The sequence below is a fragment of the Ziziphus jujuba genome, chromosome 10 (assembly GCF_031755915.1).
Source record: "Ziziphus jujuba cultivar Dongzao chromosome 10, ASM3175591v1".
Taxonomy (NCBI): Eukaryota; Viridiplantae; Streptophyta; class Magnoliopsida; order Rosales; family Rhamnaceae; genus Ziziphus; species Ziziphus jujuba.
The window spans coordinates 17,365,042-17,375,147 of NC_083388.1; the positions used below are offsets into that span (position 1 = coordinate 17,365,042).

The window sequence follows — 10,106 nt, forward strand, 5'->3', positions numbered from 1 at the left end:
AATATGAGCAATTCTATCTATATTTTTTATGTCGGATTCAAATTTATCGAAAAATAAAAGATGATTAGGATCATATAATCAGTCAAAAAAAAAAAATTAACTAACTGTTTTTATTAGATTTTTCTTTTAGTAACTTTTTTTTTTTATAAATAATATAATATTTTTCTATGAGAAGCGAGTATCTTCGGTTGGAATTTTAGGCGCGACCAAAAATATTATTAAAAAATAAAAATAACCTGAAAATAGGAAAAGCACTCTTACTATTGAACTGGTAACGAATAGATGAACCGGGTTTACATGGATGGTGAATTCACTAGACATAAAATGATTGATTATCTATTTTCATATTGTTTAAAAATATTTTAACAAATATAAAAATAAAAATATTAAATCATATTAATTATTTTAAAATTATATTAAATTATTTTCAGCATGTATTAAAAATTTATAATATATATAGATAAATATTAAAAAACGAAATGGTTTTTTTTGGCGTTCATTGGGTCGGAAAAAAAAAAAAAAAGACCGATTGAATAAGAAAATGGAAGCATTTTGAAGTGCTCTTAAATAAATTTGGCGCTTCCCTCAGAAGAATTATTTTGACAAGCCAGAGGGAGAAGAAGAGAGACCCAACAAATATTTAAGCTTCTGAGAAAGGGACTGTGGACGACATGGATGATCGCCTTGATTTCGAGATTGAAGATCCACTCCTCACTTCCCCTGTTGTTGCTAAGAAAAGGTTTCGTTTTTCTTCTTCTCTAGTTTTCCCACCAAAATTTCCATCTGGGTATTTAGGGTTGCTTTCGTGTTAATAGTGTTTGTTTTATTATTTATTTATTTATATTTTTTGGTATAATCTTTTAAGTTGATTAAAAAAGCAAATTTTTTACCCCCATAATTGAGGATAAGGTTTTGAGGAATTTAGTAAAATTGCCTTACATAGAACATGATCTATTTGGTGTGAACTAGGAAGAAGGTTATTGGGTTGGATGACCTTTTGACTGATTTCTACAAAGAGAAAAACAAGCTTGTTGAGAAGGAGGCTAAAAAGGCAAAGGCGCTAAAAAACTACCATTCTGATGAAGAAGAGGATATCAAAGAGGCTTCCTTATCAAAACTTGTCGATGAGTGCCAAAACCAGGCAAATAGCTTTTTTCTGTTAATAATGCACGTGGTGTTAGTTTTTATGCGTTTTGTTACGAAATTGTGAATGTAAACTCCTTTATGCAGATTACAGAAATAGATGCTGACGAAGATAGCTTTGTATGGGGAATGCAGGTTTTTGGAGACCAGGTTTTAACTAAATGGATATCTTTGTGCTACCTTTCATCATGTTTATTACTTTTAACAAAAAAATTGTGGTAGATAACCCCCCCTTTTTCTTTTTTTTTTCTCAACAATGGGCATTGCCTTATTTCTTGCTCAAATTGGTGAATTGCAGAAATCCCCACCTCCCCTAGTTTGTCCGGAGCTTAAAAGTTGTGGTCTTTTGCAGTCTTTTATGAGTAATAAGCTTAATTCCCTGGTTGAACTGTCTACTGAAAATGGTTGGTTATCTAACTTACCCTTATTAATATTAGTGACCACCCTTTCTTTACCCTACTAAGAATATGGATTGATATGTGGTTTAAGAATCAATTTGAACTTCCCCTCATAATGTATAAGCCAGAGCATGTAGCCTCTGACCAGGAAAACCAAAAACATTGCACTCACTTATTCATTATGTTGTTGCAGGGAACTCTTTTCTTGAAGGACTATTGGTTGATGGCTGGCTTTCAAAACTGGCTTTTACATGTGGTCATGTAGAAGAGTCAGTTCTCATTTGGACCTTTAATTTGAGTGAGTTGATTTATTGTACCTAGTTTGCCTTTGATTACCTGTTATGTTTCCTAATGTGCTTTTCTTTTGTTTTCTCAGTGTTGTATTCACCAAAAGAAGAGTTGAGGATATCCGCCTGTGACTTCTGGTGTGCTATTCTTTCATCTAAAGAAGAGGTGGACTGCATTGTTTTGTTTCTTTGAAACGAAATTTGAAATAAACAATGTTATTTATAAATTTTACATAACAGGATGACCTACAACCTGTCAAAATAACTTGGATTCCAAGCTATGCTGAACTGAAAGGGGCTCTTGAAGTCTATGGATTTCTCTTTAATTTTTTACCTCACCCTGACGCTACCCTTACTGGTAAGTTTATTCAAATTTTTTTTTTTCCTTTTCCCTTTATTTTTCTGTTTCTTTCTGATATGATACTAATGGTATATAGGATTCTGAAAGTATTCCGTTTGTAGTTACTGCCCCCTTCTGAGTTCTTTTAATTTCCTTCCAGATTCTGGTCGTGAAGGGCCAGCTCAAAACATTAGAGCCTGGATCAAATTTGTAACTGTTTCTTGTCATGTGAGGTAAGTAAAGTTACAGGAACTATCTTCTTGTAAACATTTAACTGCCATCCATTCGGTACATGACACGTTTGGCGTTTGATTTATATTTTGATGTTTATGGATGTCTTTATGCTGTTTAATAGACATAATGCGACATAAAATGGACTCTGCCTGATGCAATGCTCATGGCAAGCTTGAAGTGTGTTTGATTCTTTTCCTTTAAATCTCTTACAGGAGTAAATTGTCTATGTTTTCAACCTCAGACGCTGCAGAGTTAGTTGAAGTCATTATTTGTTTATTTTTAGACCGCAAGCTTCAAGGCCTCATGTTGCTTTTGTACGATTGCATGCAATCTGTTATCAATTATTTCAAAGACAAAGAATGGAAAGCCTGCTGTGAAGAAATAGCAAAATCTGTTGCTTGCAGGTTGTCAATGCTATCCTAATTTATTGTATTAGATGCTCAACTAATTCTTATAATTCATTTGAATTTGTTGCTAGGAGGATTGGTGAATCCTCATTTGTAATTTGTGGTGCAGATATGTTAATCTTTTTCATGACTTTTTCACATTTCTTGTTTGCATAGTGCATTGTAAAAGTTTGCTGAGTAATATATTTTCTTTGATCTATGTTAATTTTAGCATTCAGAGAAGTTTGATGAATACTAAATGTTGGTTGTTGTCTTACTAAATCTGTTAACCTAAACTCTCCTAATAAATAGAAGGACTATCAGTAATTGTAAAAAAAAAAAAAATTTAAGAAGTTGGTCATAAGAGGTTTAAGGGTGTAATTAGTACGGCCTACTTGTTAAAGTTAGTGCAATTAGTCATTAGATTTTTATATTTATCTCTTTTTTTCTTTTCTTTTTTTTAATTATTTTCATTTTTTTTTTTTTTGAAAAAAGAGATTCTCAAATTTAATGATTAGGTACCAAACATTTCCAAGGTGTCACGCCTGAGCTTCTATGTGATGATTACAAAATGTTCTCCGTGTCCTTCGTTGGAATTACTGAATCTTGATGGAACTAATGCTTATTTGTGTTGCTTGTCTTTTGGTCTTTCCCTCTTTCTCATCTCACCCTTACTGTTGCTGATTGTTTTCTTTCAGAGTTCCTAAGGACTTGAATTGCTTAAGAATAGTGGAATGCATTTCAGGAGTTGACACTCGCAGTAAACAACTCAGAAGTGCAGTAGCATATCAAATTCTTCTGAGTTGCTTTGATTACAAGGTAGTTCATATTATCCTCTCTTAGCTATATGCACATATTAATTGTCACATGTCCACAGTGAACTTCTATATGTGGTTTACCTGCGTATATTTAAAAACCTTAGCAGTCATATGGCTTAGTCGCAGCTATGTTTCCATTGTCATATATCCATCAGGAAAAGCCATTCAAACTGCCACTAGTTATCTTTAATACAAGTGTTTGGCTGTCAGCATCCTATGAAAATTTTGTCAGAAAGTCTACAGCTATCATGCCAACTCAGTATTAAAAGTTGACTGATTTGATGTTTCTCCTCAGGTTGCTGATGAAGAAATCCTGAGATTACTTATCTCAATCAATGTGAAAGAAAAAGGCTGTGATCTCGTCAAGATGTACATTTACCTGGTTTTGACAGAGAATTGGCTCTGTTCTAATGAACTATTAGCAGACAAGCCAGTTCTCAATGAAATGTGGAATCTATATCTTAGGAACTGTTCTTGTCTGATCGCCAGCACAGATTTGAGGCCTTTTGCGTCGAAGGTGTGGAATTAAACTTATCTGTTCTGTCTCATATGCTAAGATTGTCATATTAAAATTATCTTTATATGTTGCAGGTGCGAAATAAGGCTTCATATTTTCTTCAAGGAAGCATCCAGACATAAATTTGTCAGTAAGTACCTTCACACCCCCAACTATGATTAAAACATAAAATAAAGAAACTTAAAAAGGTCTATATACTCTAATTTACTCTACAGGATATAGCTTTGTGGTGTATGTTACTTTGTGAATGTGTTCTGAAAGAGGATTTTATAGAAAAAATGTACTTATAGCAAAATGGAAACAAAAGAAAGTTAAATAGTCGGGTATACATACTCTGATTTATTATCTGGGATGTTTATCTGTGTTTATTACACATTATTTGTGATCTATAAAATCGTTAATTGCAAGGCTTGTATGAAATTGAAGAAGCAGAAAAAGGAAAAATACCTTGATAAATTCAAGTAGAGCATTACTAGTATTTGGAGCTGCATTCAGTAGTTTTCCATTTCTTACATTTTCTTTTTTGAATATCTTGACAATAGAATTCATTGCCACATATGCTGTGTGCTAAATGTTTATCCTAGGTTCTCCTTAATTGTGGCCATTATGCAGTTGTACTCCTGTTCAGTCTCTACTATATTTTTGGAACATCTCCATATTTTGGGCTACTTGGTATTTGCAGGAAATTTTGATGGGTAGCTTAATTTCAAATCCACCAGAACATAGCGGTGGGCGAGTCGGATAAGCACCTTTTTGACTGTAGGTAAGCCAGATTATGGAGGAGGCTTTGAAGCATCAGAGATTTAGCCCTTTTCTCCTCCCTGCCTTGTATAAATTGTTCCAAGTTAAAATCTAATACAAAATGTATATAATTTTTTTTTTCTTTTCTTATATTTTTTTTGGGTTGAAGTGTCTGCACAATACCTTTGGTCTTGGTCCTTCACTTCCTATCTCAATCTCTCACCTTGTCCTTGTTTTGGATAGAACTTTCGACACCTTGCATGAAGGCTGCAACTAGGTTACGCACGAGTTGGCTGCACTTATTCACCATTACTTCATGCTTAGGGAGTGTGTTATTTGTAGTCGAATCGAAGACCTTGCTTGGTCAAGCAAACTGAGCATGTTGCATACATACTCATTTTATTTCTTCATGAGCTCAACAAAATTTGATTAAACAGGAGGGATAGATTAAAGCTGTCAGAAATGTAGGAATGGCAATTACGGTTTAGGTTTCCATTAAGGCACAAGTTTCTGAATACGAAGCCACTTAGTCTGGTAATTCAATAGTTGAATCTGTCAAAAGTTATGCAGGATGAGGTATTCTTACTATGATGGCTGCAATATACAGGGCAGATTTACCCAAAAAAATAAAAAAAAAAAGAAAGATAAAAATTGCAGATTTGATGGACGAGGGACGGTTTCCAAGTTTGAAGTCTTCTAAAACTCAGTTTCAACCAAACCTGAGTTTGACGTAAAAATTTGCTTCTTTATGTCAGCACTAAGATGTCACTTTCATTCATTTAAACCCACAAAAAATAAAATAAAATAAATAAAGAAGAAGGTATCACTTTGTTCAGAGCTACTGCTTTAATCTTATAGTTTACTGTCAGATGTGAGAGAACACTACAATCTGTTACCGCTGTACTTTCGTTGCATCTAACTTTTATCATCAACAACGTTAACTTTGAACTTACCAAGTAAATGTCAAAAAATGTTAAAATTGTAGTTACCAAGAAGGAACAAATTGCATAGGAAAAAAAAAAAAAAAGGAAGGAACAAATTGTGGGTTATAGAAGTTCTAACTTGCATGCCCAAAAAAATGTGCAAAATTAATTTTGGATCGTAAGAATACCTTTCTCAGCCATATGCTTTTTTTTTTTTTTTTCATCCCAAAAAAGTTTTGCTTTACTGTTTGTCAGCATCCAAGTGTTTTTATCTTTTATGAAAGAAGCATCCAAGTGTTTATTTGTGCAAAAAGAAAAAGAATTCCTTTTTTGTGGACAAATACATGTCTGTATTCGGAACTCATCAAAGTGCATTAAACAATATTTTAAAGATAAAAGTTCCAGAGAGTAAACATGCAAATTGATATGTTAAAATATGATGAAAATTATAGAGGAATTATTTTCATTATTACAATTTTATGCAGTAAAAAATTTTTAAAAAAAATTAGCCAGGTAATTTACCAATTAGGACTGCTTATAACATTCTTATTTAGAAACATAAAAATAAAAAAGGAAAGACTTGGAAGTAAAAAATTTAAAACGGGATCGAGAACCAGCAACGTTGGGAATTTTAAAATTAGGCTCGGGATTCGCTTTGGGAAGCCGTTGTGGAACCGAACCTCCCTCCAAGCCTTAAGTAATTTGCTTTGTGCATTCTGTTTGGCTCGCTTCCTTTTTTCCTTTTGGTTTTCCCTTTCATTGTTCCTTCGCTTTCATCCATTCTTTTTCTCTCTCAGTTTCTCATAATCCAAAACCGTTTGTTTCACAGAAAGACAAGGGAAAAAATAATAAAAATAAACAAGAGACTCCGATGTCACAAATTTGACTTTTTGCTCATTACCCATCTTCACAATTTTTCCATCTTCGATTTCTAAAAGCGCATAAAATTGTTGCCTCTATAAATTTGTCCTCAGTTTCTACCGCGCTTCTGGTATTGAAATTTTCTTATTCTTTCTTTGCCCATATTCTTTTTTTTGAATCATAAACTCTAAAAGCCCTTTTCTTTTTCCCGGAATTTATTCCTCACTCGAAGTATTTTGAATTTCATTTCCCTCCTTGGGTATAATATATCCCACATTTATTATACAAGGAATCTTTTTAACTTGTGCAATTTTGCTTTCGCAATTCACCACTGTTTTTTATTGTTGGGACTGCAATTCTTGAATACCCATTAGAGGTTTCTTGAAGTTTTTTTGGAACCGGGATTTTGTGGGACTAGTTGGGACAAATATGAAAGGTGAGAGAATGGCCAAGAGAGCGTCTTTTGGCAGCATAATGAGGAAGAAGCTGTCCGATATTACTAACTCGCAGGCCACGAAAACCACTACTCATCAAGAGGAAAAGCCCCAGGAAATTTACCAACCTGATAAGGATTATGTTGACCAACTCATCAGGGTATGATCTCTACTTCAAATTTAGATTTTTTTTTTTTTTTTCTTTACTTGTGGCACATCACAGTTGCTCTGCGGAATTTTTATGCTCTGAATTTCTGAACCAGGAAAGAATCACTTTGATGAAACTTCTCGCAGAAAGAAAGTATCCTTCGGTTCTTCTTCCATGTTGTTACAGTTTCTCTGTTGGTTTTTTATTGGTTTTTCTTTGTTGTTTAAGATTGTTACCCAAATAGATGGATTTTCTCTTTTTGAGCAACCAAATAGCAGATGGGTTTTCCTTAATTACGTTTGTACAGTAAAATCATAGAATTGAGTGGAGAGGAGTTGCAAAAAATGAGAGCCAGTTTTCAGAAATTGCAGCTTCAGAATTGGAATCTTGCTCAATCAAATAGCCAGATGCTAGCTGTATGTTTGCTTCTAGAATTTCTCTTAATTAGAATCTCACCTATGGAAATCTTAAACTGTCAGTGATATATCATTTCTTTTATGCATACTTGCAGGAGCTTCATTTAGGAAGAGAAAAGGTAAATTAATTTTTTACTCCAAACTCTTCCTGGAAAATACTTGCAAGTTGACTGTTCTGTGGAGAATGGAGTCCCATTCCCATATTTCTTATCAGCTTCTTATTGATCTCTTCTTGTTTAATTTTAGGTAAAAGCATTGCAGCATGAACTATTGTGCAAAGATGCTTTACTAAGAGCAAAGAAGTTGGAACTGGAGGTTAGAATTTTTTCTTATATTCTACCATTTGACTGCAACTGTTTTGTTGAATTTTAAATGTAATGAAAACAAGCCAATAAATGAGTGTAAACACGGATTACTCAATATTGTGTCACATAAGGAACTACAATTTTATATAATTTACATAAAAGATTTTAGCAAAATAGCTGGTTCACCAACTTTGTAATATAGTTTAACTTGTGAAATTTCTACCTCAGCTGTTAAAGATGTGCATATGACTATGCAATTCTAGTAATTCAATTACTTTAATGCCATACTCAGAACTTCTGCATGGTTAAATTGATGCTCCAATGGTGAGCTCTTGAGTTATCATTTTATGTAACTACTATTCCTCCTCCACCCAACGAAAAGACTGAACCTGATGAATGGTCCTTTATTTTCCAGGGGAAAGCAGAAGTAAATTGTCATAATAAGATTGCTCGTCAGGTATGTAAGCAAAATCTTCTGCTTATATATATTTCATCCATGGAGTTAAATCCTAATTTTGAATTTGTTGGCTCAAGGAAGGACAACAGGCAGCTTTAGTTGCAGCTAGTACTGATGACAAACCATGTAGTCAGAACAGAAGGCGTACAACAAGAAGTCGATGTAATATTGATGACCACATATTTCCTCTCTGTTTTTTGTTTGGGTCATTCAACTTTTCTCCCCTCATTTTGCTTCTGCTATGTTAACATGTGGTCTAATTTACAGCTATGGGCTCTTCAAGCACTTGCCAAAAAGGAGAAGACAAAGACAAGGTTGAAAACAAAAGGTTAGTCCACAGTACTGTCTTGCAGAATGGTACACAAGGATTTGAATGGACACAAAATTGACATTGCATGATTTCATCTATCTATGTCCCGAAAGATATATACAATACTGGATACAATTTCAATTACATATTATGAACTATAAAAATCGATGCAGGAAGAAAAATGTTTGATTTAGATGTAGAAAAGGTTATGCATGTTAGTTTTCCCCCAACATAGAACTGTAGTTTGTGTCAAGCTTTTGCCTCTCGTCATGGTTATTCGATTCTGTCACTCTCTACTTGTGTTGGATTCCTGCACTTACGCCTACTTTTAGAAACATTCTTTTTATCTTCATCTTTTTTATATTCCCAACCCTTTGCCCATGAGCCTCTTTCCCTTTTGTTCAGGCGCTGTTTGAGGAGGCAATCTGCTAGATTTAAATCCCATGAGAGGGAACCAGGAAACTTGTTTGAGATAGATGATGTTAAAATTTCTGCTACGGAGGCTCTTAGCAATCCAACGTCTAATGAATGGTCCACTCCACTACATGCCTCTGCTGTAAAAGAAGAGAAAGAAGAAGAAATTGGTTGTGCCTCATCAAGAAGTGAATCAGGAGTATCACAGAGATCTTCAATAGGAAGACCGTTGCGCAGAGCGGTGGAGAAGGTTCAGTCCTACAAGGAAGTCCCTCTCAATGTTAAAATGAGAAGAAAAGAGTGAACAATATCCATAATGTATATTTATGCTATCCTCCATACTGTTTGTATCACTGAAATATTTGTTATTTGTAAGATGTGGTAATGTGATGCCACGCTGTTGTGATTATTTTTCTAATGCCTTTTCTAACTGACACAAGCATTTCATTCAAATGAGAAAAAGCTTTGATTATATCTTGTTTACTTCATGTCCTATTACAAAGTTTACAACTTTATTATTTAGTACTTGAAAATGGTTGCGTTGGTGATGACAATTTTCCCCATGAAGCTTGTGTTTGGTTGCTAACAAGATTTTCTTGTCTTACTTCAAATTTCAATAGGTTAAAACTAATAAGGTTTTGGAGTGCAGATACCAAGATAATGCTGTGATAGAGCTGTTAATCTATCTCGCTTTGATGTTCTGCATGTAAAGTTCCCATCTTTAACAATTTACCGATAAGAAATGGAAAGCGGACCCATCTATGTATATCAATGGTATAAACATTTGAACATAAAACCGGTCATCAAAGTTTTCATACCGTGATATCATCATTCCAATGTACTCAATTACTATGCATGTTAATCCTATGAGCAACACAGCCCAAGCAGTAGTCATGCAGAAACTTCACCCCAAGACCATGTTGTCAGATGTTAACATGAACAGTTTGCAAAGAAGCCCATCTTGTAAAAACCCA

The 10,106-nt window shown here is 34.0% G+C and overlaps 2 protein-coding genes across 3 annotated transcripts; both read left to right on the forward strand.

Moving 5' to 3' along the window:
• Nucleotides 1–482: 482 nt before the first annotated feature.
• On the forward strand, nt 483–5,012 carry LOC107410035 (uncharacterized). The gene is made up of 13 exons (XM_048469144.2): nt 483–739; nt 970–1,141; nt 1,231–1,293; nt 1,442–1,547; nt 1,735–1,839; nt 1,918–1,994; nt 2,069–2,186; nt 2,329–2,401; nt 2,615–2,806; nt 3,487–3,607; nt 3,902–4,123; nt 4,198–4,253; nt 4,806–5,012. The coding sequence occupies exons 1-12, from the start codon at nt 672–674 to the stop codon at nt 4,243–4,245; spliced, it is 1,365 nt and encodes a 454-aa protein (XP_048325101.2). The 5' UTR covers nt 483–671; the 3' UTR covers nt 4,246–4,253; nt 4,806–5,012.
• Nucleotides 5,013–6,455: 1,443 nt separating this feature from the next.
• LOC107411436 (shugoshin-1) lies at nt 6,456–9,615 on the forward strand. 2 transcript variants are annotated; one of them, XM_025070516.3, is made up of 9 exons: nt 6,456–7,242; nt 7,346–7,383; nt 7,538–7,646; nt 7,742–7,765; nt 7,893–7,961; nt 8,367–8,408; nt 8,498–8,570; nt 8,676–8,736; nt 9,124–9,615. In XM_025070516.3, the coding sequence occupies exons 1-9, from the start codon at nt 7,078–7,080 to the stop codon at nt 9,434–9,436; spliced, it is 894 nt and encodes a 297-aa protein (XP_024926284.3). In that variant the 5' UTR covers nt 6,456–7,077; the 3' UTR covers nt 9,437–9,615. The 2 variants fall into 2 exon arrangements, with proteins under 2 accessions (XP_024926284.3, XP_015874505.3); XM_016019019.4 differs by having other exon boundaries at nt 6,481–7,242; nt 8,486–8,570.
• Nucleotides 9,616–10,106: the final 491 nt, after the last annotated feature.